The sequence below is a fragment of the Podarcis tiliguerta genome (assembly GCF_965153285.1).
Source record: "Podarcis tiliguerta genome assembly, chromosome: 4".
Classification (NCBI taxonomy): Eukaryota; Metazoa; Chordata; class Lepidosauria; order Squamata; family Lacertidae; genus Podarcis; species Podarcis tiliguerta.
Window position 1 is genome coordinate 72,429,522 of NC_139537.1, and position 18,364 is coordinate 72,447,885.

Genomic DNA, 18,364 nt, shown 5'->3' on the forward strand with positions numbered 1-18,364 from the left:
GGAAAAAAATAGGCATATACAATTCTTCGGCGTTCATGAATCCTCACAATAATGCATTTTCTTTACATTATATCCCATTATGACTATTTGGCAGCTGTGCAGCAAACAGTCTCTAAACAGCACTTACACAATAAGAGCACACATCAAGTTTCAAGGCCGTGCTCAAAATCTGAACAATGTCAGAATTCATCTGGTTTGTATCAATGTTATTACTGTCCACAGCAATATGGAAAATGTATGCCTTGCCCTGCAATCCTGCTACACCAAGACATTTCCTATTACATTTCTAACATGCCACCTGGGGATTTCAAAATTGCAACAGTAGAAAGCAGCTGCAGAGGGCAGAAACATGGAATAAACATATTCTGTTATCTTGCCAGATGCACTGTGTGTCTCAGTAACTTTATCCATTGGTTTTCTTTATTGGCCAATGAGAATATCACCAAAAGGAAAATGCCCATAACCAAGAGATGCAGAGGAACACCACATTCCTTCCCTAAATTTCCATCATTCATTGAGATACAGACACACTTTTAGTTCCTTTCTTTACAAACATAAGAAAAAATATGCAGATAATGTTGCACCCATGGCTGGATTATAATGGTGCAATTGGAGTAATTGCACCAGGGTCCTTTACTGCAAGGGCACCCAGACTCTGACCTTTCATTTAAAAACAAGGTAAGTATGTAGCCATCCTAGAAGAAAAGTTAAAAAGCAAAATGTGCAGGCAACCAGTTCTGTGAGATGAGCCAGCTCCTGCATGTCAGTACTTTTAGCCAGACTTCAGTGAAGTCAGAGTTTTGACAAGTAAGTTGCTTGAACACCAAGCTATAGGAATCACTCCCTGGGCACCTGCTCCCTTTTAGTGCACTTTATTTCTTGCTTCAGTCTCATTTTCTAGTCCTTGGAATCTCGTTTGCATTTCCTTCCTTTCTTGCAACCAGTATATCTTTCTTGTAGAGGATTCAACCAAAACCAAGTCCTCCCTATACATTAGTTTCTGCACATCTACTACACAGCAAGTGTAGTTACCCTATTAGTAACCACACTATACATAGTTACCCATTAGTAACTATATTAAAACACTTTATTCAAACACTTTTTCCAGACTCCCACTGGTCCACTTCAGTGAAGCCTCCACCAGCTGACTAGAATTGAGGGCTTTTGTTGAATCCCCATGTTTCAGCCCCTAGTAAAGTGTAGGTCTGTTTCTGCTGTCCTGTCCTGGAATCTTCCTCTGGTTCTCCTGCCAGACAGACACTATAGCCTAGCTCTCCAAAGTGTCTCTCCCTCAGTGCCATAGACAGGTGCTCTTCTCATCTCTTCGGTCTGAGCCAAGTGATTCAGTTACCCCAGGCAAGTCACCGGTCACCAATACGCTCTGCCTTCCTTTCAGATGTTATTTTTTCTTCTGCAATCTTCTTTCTCCGCTGTCTTCATCTTCTGGTTGAACACCATGAGCATCAAGCACCAATCAGCATGGACTAACCCTCCTGCTGACCACCACATGGCCATATATACAATACTACCAGTCAACTGCACCAATTAACTAAGAATTCTAAATCTGCAACAACCAATCTGAATATGCAAGTCTTCTATTCTTCTTTTGCATACTGAGAGTTCTATTTCCTCCTTGCTGTCAGTTGAGATCTCCCAGTGACAGTTAAACCAACTTCCACATAACCGGAGGATTCCCCCATCAAACACATTACAATACAAATGGCAGAATATATTACACAATATCCATTAAAACACAATTAAAATAGATAGGATTTCTTCACAAGTGCCAATGAAAAGATATCCTTGCCTCAGTATGTTGTGTTTCCTTAGATTTGTAGTTTAAATTAATAATAAAAAAAGCATTTCCAAGTGGATAACCCTCTCTGGCTTTTGACCCTGGTGTTGTCACACTGTACCAAAAGCATTATTACAATGTGGGTTTGTTCCATTGTGACTTCCTTCCGGACTGAGATCATTATACATATTAATCTAGTTTTAGAATCTTCTTTGAAATTCACTGATATATATTCAGTTTTGAATTACATCCCGGCACTGTGGGAACTATCAGATGGACAACATAAATAGGTCCCAAGGGCTTTCGTGGCAACAAAAAGATGCACTCGAAAGATAAATCCCCACCTGCAATTGTACAACGGACAGAGGACATTAATGTACTTTCCGCATTTGGACATGCAGTTTTTAACAGACAACAGATTCCAGACTCCAAGGGGGCATTTGGATGGCAGATAATGATGTTAATGCTTAGACAGTCTGTTAATGGACTTTTATAAAGCACTCTTATTTTTTTATATAGTTGTTACCAACAATTATTTATCTGCAATTTTTTCTAATACCAACCCGTTCCCTTCTCCTTTCCTTCTTTTCTCTTATTTTGAGCTGTCTTAGAAAAAAAATTGTACTGCAAGTATAAATATAAAAAAATAAGCCACTTAGGTTGGCTTGTTTTAAACTAACCATAGTTAATGTTAGGCAGTTTATTGATTCAGACCGAATGACTAACAGCAGTCAGGAAAAGCTTTTTACTACCACCTTGTCCTGGCTAGATGGGAGGAGGAAGGGGCAGCATGAGGCCAGGAGGGGGCTTCATCCAAATGCAGTAATCACTGTATACATGCCTTCCAACATTATCTTTCCTCAAGTCATCAATTGGTCCCATATCTACCATTAACTATCTACTTTCTTTTTTCTTTTCCTTCTCCCCTACGATGAGGCTACATTTTAATATTTTAATGTTCCATTGTTTTAATGTATTTTACTTTTGTTTTTAAGTTGTAATCATTCATCTTGTTTTTATTATTGCTTGTAAGCCGCTCTGAGCCCGGCCTTGGCTGGGGAGGGCGGGGTATAAATAAAAATTATTATTATTATTATTATTACATAGCTCTTAGCTTTGCTTGCTTATCACACTTCTGTGTTTTGACTTTGTAAATGTAAAAAAGTAAAGGTAAAGGTACCCCTGACTGTTAGGTCCAGTTGCAGATGACTATGGGGTTGCGGTGCTCATCTCGCTCTATAGGCTGAGGGAGCCGGCGTTTGTCCGCAGACAGCTTCCGGGTCATGTGGCCAGCATGACTAAGCTGCTTCTGGCGAAACCAGAGCAGCGTACGGAAACGCCGTTTACCTTCCCGCCAGAGCGGGAATTTATCTACTATTTATCTATTTATCTACTTGCACTGGCATGCTTTTGAACTGCTAGGTGGGCAGGAGCTGGGACCGAACAATGGGAGCTCACCCCATCACAGGGATTCGAACCACCGACCTTTTGATCGGCAAACCCTAGGCTCTGTGGTTTAGACCACAGCACTACCCGCATCCCTTATGTAAGGACTACTAAATTTGACTTCTGTTTATTAGGAGGACTCATTCAGTACCTGAGAATGGTCACTTGATACAGAGGAAATAGCTAAGTATAATTTGGGCCAACATGTCCTCCTAAACCCATATTTGGTGACATAATGGGGACACAGAGGGGCACTTATTGGGAGAAGTAACAGTAGGCAGGAAGGCTGCTCAACCCTTCCCACACTTGTCATTGCCACACTCTTCATGCCACTGTTTCTTCATTGGCTTTTTATACGGGGCTGCTCACTGCTCAGAAATAACAGTCAATGTCACTGTAATGAAGATCCCAAAACACACCCTCTTTAATGGCTCACTTAAATTAGTCCCCTTCCCACAAGTAAAAATACTTTGTTCTACTAACTTTCCGCTCTGTTTTAAATATGAACACTCACTGCAGTGTTCAAATAGCAGGGCTGCAGAAGAAAATCAATAGTTTTCTATTACATGCATTATACCACTGCAATATATCGTACAAATATGTGTAATGGCTTTCAGCATTAAGGTAAGATGGAAAAAGCATAGATACACTTAAAACTACATCACACTTCAAAAACACCAAAGAACTGACTGTGGAAATATGGCATGTTTCCAATGTTAGTCTTACTCCAAGTAGATCCATTGAACTTAATGGTTTATGATTAACTTAGGCCAGTGGTTTTCAAACCGGGTACTTTCAATGATAGTCAGGGGTGCTGCGGGCAATACTGGCCTCTGTCCCTCTTTCCTTCCCTCCCTCCTCTGATGCCCTCTTGCGTCTCTGCCTCCCAAACTGGGCTCCTGAGCTGCCTCCGAAACTGGACATAACTGGGCTTCTGAGCCCCACAGGGGTGCCACAGAAAGAACCAAAAGAATCAAAAAGGTTGAAAACCTCTGACTTAGGCCCATCTGAACTGTTATTGAACTATTTGTATGTGGTTTAATGCAGAATAAAAAAAACAAACAAATTGGTTTAAACTGAGGACAGATGTAGGTGACATATTCCGATTTGACATGCATGGAAGCTACCACCACAGCCTGATCCTAAACCATGTTTACTCAAAAATAATCATGCTGCAAAACTGATGCTGCAATCCTATAACTATTTACCCCGGAGTAAGTCACTGGAACTTGAAGAGACTCACTTTGAAGTAGGCATTAAAATGGAACCTCGGTTTTCAAATGTAATCCGTTCCGAAAGTCCGGTTGACTTCCGAAATGTTCAAAAACTGAGGACCAAAGGGCTGCCAGCAATGTCAAGGGGGAAAACTGAAAATCTGCCTCAGAAGCCGTTAGACTTCAGAGGCTCATTCGAAAACAGAAGCATTCACTTCCAGGTTTTCAGCATTTGGCTTCTGAAACCTTCGGCAGCCAAGACATTCGAAAACCAAGGTTTGACTATTAAGATTAACTGAGAGGCTCAAATTCTAGCAAACTCATCTGGGGGTAAGACCTGTTGAACTTAGGTTGTGTACACAAAGGGGCTGCATATCCCACGAGTTTGGTGGATGTCTGCTTCACCTCGCCTCATGGGTGTACACATGGCTTGTGTACACACTCCTGTCTTCTATATCCTGTGCACTCCCTCGGCTGTTTTGTGAAGCCCTCTATATAGGATGCTAGTCACAATCCACATCTAAACCCTGTGTTTTGATGCATTTCCTCTCAAAGCACCTTTGAAACATAAGCCACATGAAGCCAGAATCTCCACCCTCTCTCCACCCACCAGTGCGGACAGACAGCGGGCAACTTGGAAACACATCCAACTGCAGGGGCAAATGTGATTTGAAACACAGAAGGATCAGAGTTGGAAGGGACCCCCAGGGTTCTAGTGGGACTCAAACCCACAACCCTGAGATTAAGGGTCTCATGCTCTACCAACTGAGCTATCCCTCAAGACCTCGCTGCATCTTAAGGCGGCAGTGCACCTTATTTCGGAGGAAAGGTGCACAAGATGGTACTGCGAGTCAAGAATCACTGCATAACCCACCGAAATCGGAATGGGTTGCACTTCTCACGTGCAAAGACACTCTCAAGGCCTCAGCAATGTACATTAAAGTTGCGTTGCTTCAGTTACCTTTCTTCTTTAAAAAAAAAACCTGCTTGGAAATCAGACTACAAACATCGAAGCAACACATTACTCAACAGTCCCGGCAAAGCGCTCCACCTCAAAGGAGGAAACAGCCAATCACGTTCCTCTCCCTTGAAGTTTTAGGTCTCCGAGCGGCCAATCCCGCTTCTCATTCCAGTATCTGGGTTCGGAAGAGCCCAATCCCTTTCGCCGAGGGGAGTTCAGTTCCCAACCACTGGAGGATCGCCGCTCTCTTCCGCTGCTTCCCCCAACCCCTCGCCGCCTCCCTTTGGTTGCCCGGGTTTCACCGCTCCTTCCCTCTATATAAGCTTTGCGACAATGTTGGAAAGCGGGGCCCGCTATCCGGCGGCGAGCGACTTTACGGTAGAGCCCGTCCGTGCGGAGCGATAGACGCGATGTCTAGATAGAGCGTGGGCGGCAGAACGTTGCGGGAAACATGCGCGCGCACGGGGGGGGGGGGAAATGAATAATAAGAGGAGTAGCTGCTAGGTAGGTAGGTGGGCGAGGTAGCGCGCGCAGGCGAGGCGAGACAGAAGGAAGGGGGCGGAGCTGGATGCCGGCGGGTGGGGCCAGCGTTAGTCCCCCAGCCCGGCTGCGCTACGGAGGCCGCGGGTTCGATACCCGGTGGGGGTTGTAGTAGTAGTAGTAACAATAGTAGTAATAATAGCAATAGTAACAACAGCAGCACCGAGGCGGAGTTCTCTCCTCCTCCACCGCCTCGTGGAGAGATGAGCCTTTCGCCGAAGGAGCTGTCGAGCCTGCTGAGCATCGTGTCGGAGGAGGCCGGCGGCGGCACCTTCGAAGGCCTCTCCACCGCCTTCCACCACTACTTCGGCAAGGCCGAGCACTTCCGCGTGGGCTCCGTGCTGGTGCTGCTCCTGCAGCAGCCCGACTTGCTGCCCACGCCGCCGCAGCGCCTCACCGCCCTCTACCTGCTGTGGGAGATGTACCGCACCGAGCCGCTCGCCGCCAACCCTTTCGCCGCCATCTTCGCGCACCTCCTCAACCCCGCGCCGCCCGAGAGAACCACCGCCAGCAGCGCCGCCGCCGCCGCCGCCAGCGCCGCCACAGGCCCGGCCGGTGGTGGTGGCGGCGGCGACGACGGCGAGAGGCCTCCGCTCTCAGGTACCGCCCGGCGAACGATTCTCCCCGTGGGGGGAGAAGAGTGGTTTCTCCTCGGCAGCAGAGCCTCCTTTCCGACACCTTAGTTGTACGTTTGAATCGGGGTTGGGGGAAACCCGTGGCCGTCCGGATGGTGCTGGGCTCCAGCCCCGGTGATCATCATCATCATAATATAATACTAATTACTACTACTAGCTCCCACATTTGGAGGGCCGCAGGTTCCTCACCCCTGGCTTAAAGCGGAATAAATGCATTTTTCCTTCTCCCCCATCCACCACAAGTATGTCAGGATTGACGGTGTTCTATTTGAACTCCTTTCTTACCATTTTCATTTAAGTTACTACTTGTCCTGTGCATGTTGATTCAAAAGCATGTCCCGTTGAGTTCAATCAGGCTTGCTCCCCCCAGCCCGTGAATGTACAGTATAGGATTGCAGCTTTAGCCCCGGTGATTAATAATAATAAGAATAATAATACTTAGAGCTCCCACATATGGAGAGCCACAGGTTCCTCACCAATGACTTAAAAGGAATAGATGCATTTTTCCTCCCCACCACCACAAGTATGTCAGGATTTTAAGGTGGTTTTTTTGAACTCCTTTCTGACCTGTGTTCCCTCCACCCACAGCATTTTCATTTAAGGTACTGCTTGTTGATTCAGAAGCATGTCCCACTGAGTTCAATCAGACTTGCTCCCATGAATGTACCTGTATAGGATTGCAGCTTTGCTCTCTTGTTGTCGCAACTTTGGCATTGCCTTTGAATGTGTGTGGCATGCTTTTTTTGGGTGGCCCTCATTTAATGGCTGTCATACTGCCTTCCTAATCATCATTGTTTATTCTCAAGTAAACAGCCTCCATCACTTCTCTACTCAGTCAGTCACATAGCATCACACATAAGTGGGCCAGAGCCCCTGGGGGGAAGTGCCCTTGTGAAATATTATGAAACGTTCATGTTTCTAGCATGCTGGCTGTGAGTAGGGAAGGGTTTTATAGGGGTGTAACACTTTTGTGTTAGGTGATCTTGAACCCATTGGGTAATAGGTACCCATCTTGCAAAGTGACCCCTCCCTGGTTGCAGTGCACAGGCTCATCTAAATTTAGGTGAAAATTTGGGATGCTTACACAGGTTGGAAACGAGGAACACTTTTTAAAAATGCAATTAGTGTAAGCTACCTTGAAAAAACATTCCTGATATGCTCTGGTCCATGGGGTCATGAAGAGTCGGACACAACGACTAAACAACAACAACCTTGAAAAAAATATTTGAAAGGCTGGTTAAAGATGGATTAAATAAATATATCTACCCAATTTAATATTTTCCTTTGTAAGGAAAAGTATGTATGCATTCACGCATGATGATGACAGTGATAGCCAGTCATGCCGTCTCACTAAATTCACATGCAACAAAATACAGTAGTATCTTGGTTCTCAAACTTAATCCGTTCCGGAGGTCCGTTCCAGAACCAAAGTGTTCCAAAACCAAGGCACGCTTTCCCATAGAAAGTAATGCAAAAGTGGATTAATCCGTTCCAGACTTTAAAAACCCCCTTAAACAGCAGTTGAACATGATTTTTACTATCTAACGAGACTATTGAGCCATAAAATGAAAGTAATAATCAATGTACTGCAGTCACACAATCAATCAGTAGCTGAGCTGGGTTCCACACAGTCACATAAGCAAAAACAAAAGAGCGGCAAAAACAAAAATGCAAAATAAATAGCAAAAACAGACAGACCTCAGCGTAACACTCAAAACAGAAGTGTGGCACTCAAAATAGAGCGTGTACGGCTTCCGAAAAAAGCTCACAAACCGGAACACTTACTTCTGGGTTTGCAGTGTTTGGGTTCCAAGTTGTTTGAGTAGCAAGGCGTTCAAGAACCAAGGTACCACTGTAGATATTTGTGGGATCATAATAGATCCTTTTTTGTAAACAAGAATTATATATGTATGAAAATCAGCCAATTTCAGTAGTTTATTAAAGCCAGAACTTTGAATTGTGTTTAGAAGCCAGGGCTTGACTTTGGCAATACTGCCTTCTGTCATAATTAAGTCTCTTATTAAAAATATAAGAGCCCTGCTGGATTAGATGAATGACTCATCTAGTCCAGCATTCTGTTCCCACAGTTGCTAGTCAGATGTATGTGGGAAGCTCACATGCAAGATATGCATACAGTAATCCACTTCTGCTCCTGCTCTTCAGTAGGTTAGAGACTTACTGCTTCTGAAAGTGGAAGTAGTACATGGCTGTCATAACTAGTAGCCATTGATAACCTAATTCTCCTTCTCCCAAGTGAGGTGTGCCTGGCTCATTGACTTTCAGGACAAATTTAAAAACATTCATGTTTACTTAGGTATTTGATGGCTAAAAGACGCTGTTCCTGGTAACCTTGAGATCCTTAGTTGAGAATGTTCTTTTAAAAACAAATTTCAAAAACTGTTTTATCACTGCTGCTCTGGGCTCCTTTGAAAGAAAGGTTGGGATATAAATAAATATGTTACTGTTATTATTAGTAACAACAACAGAAACCTGTAAAACATGTCATGAGTTGGTTAGATGAGTAAGAAAGTATTAATTCCTACATATAAATTGGGGGGGGGGAATAATGTTTGTGACCCTAATTGTAATTGCAAAATATGAGGATGTGTTTGTTGATGCCAAGGAAATGTGTAAAATGTGAGGATAATGTAGCAAAAGTACCAGTCGAAAAGGTTATTGTAAAAGTCTTTCAGAATATGTAAGTTGAGGTGTGGAAAATTTGTTTTAAAAATACTGAACTTATTCTGAGTATTCAGTTACAAACAGATGCTGTTTTAGCTAGTTTAATTTACAGCCAAACAAAACTTTCTGTTTTTGGTTGTATGTTTATACATAAATCACTTGCATTTCATGTAAACCCAGTTGTTAGAGAAGAGTGCAAAACATTTCTACCCATTTGTTACATCAAGTTAATATTTGTATTTCACTATGTATAAAATACTATTTTTAGCACATGAAATCCTGAAATGATGTTGCCTTTCCAGGTTTTCTGCCTCCTATAACCCCGCCAGAGAAATTCTTTCTTTCCCAGCTGATGTTGGCCCCACCTAGAGAGCTCTTCAAAAAGACCCCAAGACAGATTGCATCAATGGATGTAGGAAATATGGGCCAATCTGTGGATATCAGCGGCCTTCAGCTGGCTTTGGCAGGTAAAAAATTATTGTTCTTGCTGAGATCTGATCCTGCTCTAGAATGAATGACATTTGCACTACCTTTGTTCTTGTGCTAAGTGTGTGCGTAGAAGAGTCGTAAGAGAGTGGCTGTGTTCTTGTGCTTGCAAGCTAATGTTTGTATTTTTATAGTACAAGTTTACAGTACTTTGCTGAATTTGAACATGAATTTGTCACACTGAATTTGTCAGTGTGTGGCTTTTAAGAAGCAATTATTGGCATGCCGAAAGGTGGAACAATGATTCTTTCTGGTCAGCAGTTGTGTATTCTGGCTGTTTTGCCTCTAAGATGTGGGCAAGAAAAGCTATTGCCAGAAAGAACAAGGAGAGAAAACAGTTAATTTAATTGTTCCCCCTAGAACACTACTAAGGTGAATAGGCAAGGCACTCTGCAGGAATCAGAATGGAACTTCCATGTTGCTAAACAAAGAGGAACAGAAAAAATGATTCGAACTTGATTTACACTTGGACAGTTGATGTTAAAACAGACTTCCTAACTTTTACAGAGAGAAGTTGAGCTAACAGTATATTTTGATTGCATTTTGCTCTTCACACTGCTGGGATAATTTTTCAAATAAATTCTCATTCATTTTGTGCTTTTTGTAGCTAGTTTTGTCACTAAGCTTCTTGCCAATTACGTGTCATATGTTGCTTTGGAAAAGGAAAAGTATTCTGGCAATGTACTGTGTTAAGTACAAACTGTTTATTTGATGGAATAGTTAGTTGATTAAGGATCAGTGACCTCTATTGAAATCAGATTTTTTCCAGCACCCTCCCTTTCAAATCAAAGGAGACTTCCTGGAATTGGCGAACAAGGGGAAAATACTGCACTAAAATATCTCAATTTGTTTTCAGTTTGAATAGTGCGTAGCGCTTTCCACTCTTAACATGAAGATGTTTCTGAGGTCATATTTTGCTATTTCTAGAAATATTTTCAGGCATTATTTTACATACAGTGGTGCCCCGCAAGACAAATGCCTCGCAAGACGAAAAACACGCTAGATGAAAAGTTTTCCGTTTTTTGAGTCGTTCCGCAAGACGAATTTCCCTATGGGCTTGCTTCGCAAGACGAAACGTCTTGCGAATTCTTGCGAGTTTGTTTCCTTTTTCTTAAAGCCGCTAAGCCATTAATAGCTGCTAAGCCGCTAATAGCTGTGATTCGCAAGACGAAAAAAACACAAGATGAAGAGACTCGCGGAACGGATTAATTTCGTCTTGCGAGGCACCACTGTATCTGTTTAGAATATGATATAAAAAGTTGATGTATGTGTACATGAGTAAGAACAGGCTTCCTCAACCTTGGCCCTCCAGATGTTTTGAGACTACAATTCCCATCATCCCTGACCACTGGTCCTGGTAGCTAGGGATCATGGGAGTTGTAGGCCAAAAACATCCGGAGGGCCAAGGTTGAGGAAGCCTGAGTAAGAACTATAAAATACACCCAGAGCTCTTTTTTACAAAAAGCCTTTGCTGTGTCAGTTTCCAATTCTGAAGAGGAAAGTATATTAAAATACAGCTTGTGGTTCACAGCTGTGCACACAAATTGCTACCTAAAATTACAGTCAAGGGACCACAGATTCATACTTAGTACCAACCCTGCCTCCGCCCTCATATTGTGTTTGTGTGTGGTCCTATCCTTGATAGTGTGCTGAGCTCTGGAAGCAATTGGAAAGCACTGCAGAATTAGAGAGAGCCTCTTCCATGCCTAGAGAAGAAGAAGAAATCTCTCAGAACTTGTGCTTAGCTCATCTCAACCAGTGTTGAGCTCACAAGTGCTTTTGTGAGTTCTCGATCTTAGACTTGAGACTTAGACTCTTAAGTTCTCAGACTCTTCCAAACAGTGCCCTTGAATTACAGTAATCCATATTACCTTATTGTGAGATGGGTGCATAAAAAAGTAAAAACAGATTTATAGTTCATGATGTCTGTTCAAACTTCTGAATCCTGATTCTTGTGGTTACTCATGTTGAGTATGGGTTTCATCCAATGGTGTTGCTCAGTTGACAATTCTGTTTGTTTTACTCAAGATCATATGCACTGAACATTGTGTTAACCATTTTCCCTTCTAGAACGTCAGTCTGAACTGCCGACACAGAGTAAAGCGAGTTTCCCCAGCATTCTCAGTGACCCTGACCCAGATTCTTCAAATTCTGGTTTTGACAGCTCCGTTGCCTCCCAGATCACTGAAGCTCTAGTGAGTGGACCAAAACCACCTATTGAAAGTATGCATTACTTTCTGTAATCTTTCACCCACTTGCAGCATAAGATAGCTATAACATTAGTCATAATCCCACCACTTCATTTCTTTTTGTGATTGTACTGATTGTAGCAAGCTTTAAAACTTGTAAAAAAACAACAACAACTACTTGATTGCAATCAAAGAATGAATGCTTTTCTCCAAAGCAATGACCAATAGGATGTGCCACAAAATAGTTTAGGTTGATTTCTCTTGCACTTCCAGTTTATTAGAATAGCTGAGTTGGTCTAATGCTTTTAACTTCTGCAGGTTGAGGCTCATAGAGGCCTGTTATATTGCAAACATATCCTAAAATAAAATAGTTTCTGTACATTGGCCAGGTTTGCAGGTCATGCTAAGCAAAACCATGTTTTAGCTCCCAGGAAGGAGATTGACCTCCCTGGTCATTTTGCAGCTGCACTGCACTGAGCTAAACCATGGTTTGGCTTAGTATGCTGTCCAAATCCAGGTTTGTTTATGGTTAGTCTCTACGCACTAACTATAAACTAACCTAGGTTTGTAACCTTAGTTGTAATAAGTAGTACAGTGGTACCTCGGGTTAAGTACTTAATCCGTTCTGGAGATCCGTTCTTAACCTGAAGCACCACTTTAGCTAATGGGGCCTCCCGCTTCCGCTGCACTGCTGGAGCACAATTTCTGTTCTCATCCTGAAGCAAAGTTCTTAACCCGAGGTACTATTTCTGGGTTAGTGGAGTCTGTAACCTGAAGTGTATGTAACCTGAAGCGTATGTAACCCGAGGTACCCCTGTACTATGGTTCAGGCCTGTGCTATATTCTACCATTATTCTAGCTATGAACGAAGAACTAGAATATACTTAGGACTCATCTGCACTGCACATAAAGCCATATCATTTCTGTAAAAAAGTCACAACTTTCCTCAAAGAATCATGGGAACTGTAGTTTGTTGAGGGTGCTGAAAGTTGTTAAGAGACCCTTGTTCCCTTCACAGAGGCAGAGTTCCCTGGGAAGAGGAATTGATTGACAAAATGCTATTGAGAACTGTTGCTCTTTCAGGGGAATAGAGTTCTCTTAACAACTCTTAGTACCCCTTTATAGTCCCCAGAATCTTTGGGGAAGGCATGACTGTTTAGAGCGGTAGGAGACTGCTTTGAATGAATAGTGAAGATGGGGGCCTTATACTCTCATTTATACTATCAGATTTCTGAATGGATTTGTATTTTTTCAACATGCACTATGTGTCGCTATAGAATTCATCAGGATCACCATGTGACACATTGCCCACAGGGTTTTATGGTGGTTTATCTATTACCCTGTTTTGGAATTGGAGGTTTTAGGAAAGTTCTCAGCTGCAAACATTGCACCACTATCATATCTGAACTATCACAATTGTTTCGTGTAGCCTGACAGTATGACATAGTGTATTTCATTATGTGTTCAGAATGTAATGCTTAGGGAGAAGTGAGCATAATATTTAGTAGGCTTTCTGTACCAGGTGCTTTCAGATTGATGATATGAATGCAAATTATTTTTCCAGGCCATTTTCGCCCAGAATTTATACGACCCCCGCCTCCACTTCACATTTGTGAGGATGAGCTCGCTTGGTTGAACCCGATAGAGCCAGATCATGCCATTCAGTGGGACAAGTCAATGTGTGTGAAAAACAGTGCCGGAGTGGAAATCAAACGAATCATGGCCAAGGCTTTCAAAAGTCCTTTGTCATCAGCACAGCAAACGCAGGTGTGTGTAGTAGTCAGGTGGTACATAGTCCAGTTCTGTTACTGTGCATTTTCTAATGTGAGCTTAAAGTATCCTTAAACTTGAAAGTAGTATATAGTATTGTCACCTACATTTTGTTGTGCCTTGTTAAGTCTTAAGGTGTCCCATTTATTTATTTTCCTTCTGCAGCTCCTGGGAGAATTGGAGAAAGACCCCAAGCTTGTTTACCACATTGGCCTCACTCCTGCCAAATTGCCTGATTTAGTGGAAAATAATCCTTTGGTTGCTATAGAAATGCTGCTTAAACTTATGCAGTCAAGTCAGATAACGGAATATTTTTCAGTCTTGGTCAACATGGACATGTCTCTGCATTCAATGGAAGTTGTCAATCGGTAACTATTTGTCTACTTTAGATTGCTTTGTTGGCATTTTTGAATGAGCTTGATTTCTAGTATCCATGCAGCCAGTTTGGTCCCATCAAGGAACAGTATCCTGGGTGCCTGTATCTAAATGTTGGTGTAGTTCAGTGCTTTGCACTCAGTTCTACAGACAAAGTACATGAGATACAATCAGAAACAGAATTGCTGGATTGGTCCAAAGGATTTGGACCTAATCCTGTACAATGCTGTCGTTAAGGGTAGGTTTAATTCCAGCCCGCCCTTTTCTTTTCCAGTATAAGAGAATGGATGCAGTGGGCTGAATTGGCAGCGTTAATTTTTCTTTATCTCTCAAATTTAGTGTTTTGGCTTCCAGATTCAGGGATTACATAAGGGCAGGGAGGTATATTGTGTTCCTATGTACAGAGCATGTGGATGAATTGCATGTGTGCACATAAACAGGAATCCCTACAGCATTTGGACTCTCCATATACATGAGCCCCCTTCCCATTCCTGTCCTAATTTTGCTAGTTTTTAATTAAGCTCATGAAACTGGGAGAGAATGTCATGACAGTTGACCTGTGGATAGTTCAATGGGGAGAAGCTTTAGGAGTATTCTATATCCTTTTTGTCTTGACAGCCAGTCATTGGAAAGAGCCAGTGCAAGCTCAGAGGAAGATACCCATCTATGCACTTTCAGGATGGTAGAAACGAAACAGCTGGCTGTTTGTAAATGTTATTGAGCCTCTGTGTCCATTCCTATGAAGGGACAGGTGGCATTTTAAATTGGGGTGGTGTAGTGGGAAAGTAAACATGTACTTCATGTTCAGCAAATGTATAACCATCCACAGTGAAAGAGGGTCATTATCCCATTAGTTGTGATTGACTAGTTCTTAGTAATAATCTCTTAAACAATAATTCCTCCCCAACCTCAGTACAATGTACTATTTTAACGTGCTTTAGTGATGCATTGTTAGCTACCATGGGCATTTCTTAAAACAAACAAGGATAAAAGGTTTTATAAATGTGTAGCACGGCAATTGACAAATCCATTAAATCAAAGTCGGCTCATTCTTTCCCTCCCACTGACTTCATTCTAAAGAGTCAGGCAGAGAGATCAGTTCAGAATATATGCAACTGTAGAAGAGGGATATAAATGAAATGAACAATCATAAAATAAAATTAAAAAAGAAACCATAAGATCAGGGTTGTTGTTGTTTTTTTGAAATTTTAAGCTGACTTGTGCACAAAGCAGCCCAAATGAAGCATCAGCCCTACATTTTGAAAGGATAAATTCTCTTCCTGATCTTTTCCTACCTGCAGTTGTATATTTCCTTTTCACACTCCACATAGGTTAATATCACACCATAAATGTAGGAGGCTGTGTGAACATTTGCGAAAATTCATTGTGACTAAATTGTAGTTGCTGAGGAGGCGTGGGGTCAACTCCCCCCCAACCCAGCATAGAATTTATGGGTGATCTGCTCATAGTTAATCAACTATTTTCTGTTTCCAACAGTCTTACCACAGCAGTTGATCTTCCTCCAGAATTTATTCACCTTTATATCTCCAACTGTATTTCTACTTGTGAGCAAATTAAGGACAAGTATATGCAGGTAGGTTTTTGGAAGCATTTCAAAATGAGAAACTATTGAAATCCCAGGACTGGTTCACCCAGGCTTGGGGCGGGGGATGAACATCCTTATGAAACCCTGCACAGAATTTGTACCTGGGAATTTGAAATATTTGCCTTGATCATGGAGCACAGTATTTTGGTGTCTTACAGTTCTTACTATTCCATACTTTTAAAGCAGGGGTGGCTAATCTATGGCTTTCCAGATATTGCTGGACTCATTTGCATCGCCTCCAGCTATCTTGGCCAGGGTCCAAGGATGAGCAACACCTGAGCCCGGCCTTGGCTGGGGAGGGCGGGGTATAAATAAAAATTACTATTATTATTATGAAAGGCCAAAAGGTTCCCCACACTTATTAAAGGTATATAAAAGGAACCAAAAGAAGAAGAGGAGGAAAGCACAATCTATTTTTTAGGGTTATTTTCCAAGCAATTAAAATGAAATATTCTAATTCAACCTGTGTTTCTGAATTGTGGCTTTTAGTAATAAGAAAACCATTGGATGATTGAAATTGACACCTGGGCTGGGGGGTTTTTAAGCAGGCTACTTACTGCAGAATTTAAAAAGTGAGTCCTGTAAATTTTAACTAACTTATAAAATGAAGAGTTTTGATCTTCTTAAAAGAGATTTTATTTCCTCGAAGCTACTTTGTGAGCTGCTGCTTTGTTGGGTCAGCAGTCAATATATATAGTGTTACCATAAGTTTGTCAGCTCCATTAATTTCAGTGAGCCTACTTTGAGTAGAACTAACATATATAACCCAAGTGTCATCTATGTTTCAGAACCGGCTAGTACGACTTGTGTGCGTCTTTCTACAATCCTTGATTCGGAACAAAATAATTAATGTACAGGACTTATTTATAGAAGTGCAAGCCTTTTGTATTGAATTCAGCCGGATAAGAGAAGCAGCTGGCCTTTTTCGATTGCTGAAGACACTTGACACTGGTGAAAATCCTTCAGAGACGAAGACTTCAAAATAATACTTCATTTGGAAGAATGCTTTATATCGGATTAGGATTCTGTATGATTTTTGTATAGTTCACTATTTGCTTGCAATTAAGATGCTATTTGTGCTGTATTAAATATTGCTTTTTCTGCTGGAGAAGTTTGAATGATGTTGATGAGTCGATGATGTTGAACAAAACCTACCATTAGTGTGGCCTGAAGTCTTCATTGGAGAGCTCCCTGATGCAGGCACCCATGAAAGGCTTCAGTAAATAATCTGTCACAAACTCACAATGCAGGAAACTGCTTGCTCTCCTTACTTAGTTTCTGTTTCCGCTGACTTGGCCTCAACACTGAGCACTCCTCAGAGATGCCTCTTTGATTGGATGCCAGGATTCTGAACAGAGAAGAGGTGCAAAGAGATTTCACTAGCCTCCACGGACCTTCTTAAAAATTCCACTGCTCCATGGCAGGCCAGCCATGTGAGATAAGTATTGTATTGCTCAGTTTGACTGCTGTGTTAGCATCCTAATTTACTTGCTTATCGGAGTTAAAGAAAAATAATCAAGCCTATCGCAACACAAGTGAAGGGTACGGTTTGTCTTACAAGGCTGAACCAAGTTGAAAAAAGCTGCAGATTTTTACCTAAGAAGCAACGGTGAGGAATATTTTTGGGACGCTGATAACTTCATCTTCCCAAGAACAATATCTGAGGTAGGCCACTCCCTAACTGGCTGCTGTCAAGGACCCCCTTTCCCCATGGCTTACTGCTCCAACAGTTTTCATAGGCTGCAGCATCCCATGCCTGAAAAAACCTGAAGGTTAAAAGTTCCTCAACTGCATTACACAGAAACCCTTCCAAATTATTTCTGTTCAGCTCATTTTAGAGTTAAAAAGGGGATTCTGCAGAGGGGGAGAAATGTAGTTCTGCAAATGCTTTGAATTCAAAAGGTCCTATATTCGATCTTAAGAATGACCTTGCTCAGCAGATTCAGAGCTACTTCTAGACAGCAGACAAACAGTGGGCTGGGTGAATTAATGGTCTGTTTGGTGGGGGTCCAAAGCCTAAGTTCTTTTTCTAATGGCTTCAGCCCAGCCCTTGAGTCCAAAGGTACTCTTTGCAGAGAGTGCGTAAAATTTACCTTTGCAGTTGGGTAGAGGATCTGGTAAATTCAAATAGGGCATGATAGCTACTTTCATTGTAGCCCCACCAAGGCAACAAAGTGCCCCACTGAGCCAGGTACCTTGTTCTCCTTCAATCTATAGAAGTAAACATTTCCAACAATCTATAGAAGTAAACATTTCCAAAGCACAAGTGAAAAGTCCCTTTGCCTTCACCTTAACAAATAACAAGACAAGTCACATTATAAGCATTCAGAAGTTGACTTTACAGTTGCATCCAGCGTCTGAACTGATGGCTTGCAGCAGACCCTCAACTCCCACAAGCATCCATGGACTGCCTTGAGAGATGGGCAGGGGGCCCCACCTGTCATCTGCCTATTGTCAAATTTGAGTTTGAACTCAAGATCCCCAAGGAAAGGAGTTTTCCAGCTTCAAAGTCCACATTTGCGTTGGCAGTTCCCACCTCTAACTAATCCCAGCAAGGCTTACATTGGGTGTCAAATTTAAAGGTATAATACCATGCAAGCTCCTTGGCCCAGGACAAAACAAGAGCACATTTATGTGTTCCTTTGCAGCAGCACCATTACCTATC

The 18,364-nt window shown here is 42.2% G+C and overlaps 1 protein-coding gene and 1 long non-coding RNA gene across 2 annotated transcripts; one reads left to right on the plus strand and one right to left on the minus strand.

The window, feature by feature from the left end:
* Nucleotides 1–1,058: 1,058 nt before the first annotated feature.
* On the minus strand, nt 1,059–6,572 carry LOC310676356. The gene is made up of 2 exons (XR_014510486.1): nt 2,899–6,572; nt 1,059–2,696 (listed from the first exon to the last, which is right to left on the minus strand). It is a non-coding gene; the product is annotated as an uncharacterized lncRNA (long non-coding RNA).
* Nucleotides 5,845–16,810, plus strand: CNOT11 (CCR4-NOT transcription complex subunit 11). Its single transcript, XM_083437910.1, is given in 8 exon segments — nt 5,845–6,005; nt 6,007–6,556; nt 9,576–9,740; nt 11,830–11,982; nt 13,513–13,715; nt 13,884–14,086; nt 15,591–15,687; nt 16,488–16,810. Coding segments are annotated over 8 exon segments (1,590 nt in total). The 5' UTR covers nt 5,845–5,984; the 3' UTR covers nt 16,686–16,810.
* The last annotated feature ends 1,554 nt before the right edge of the window (nt 16,811–18,364 follow it).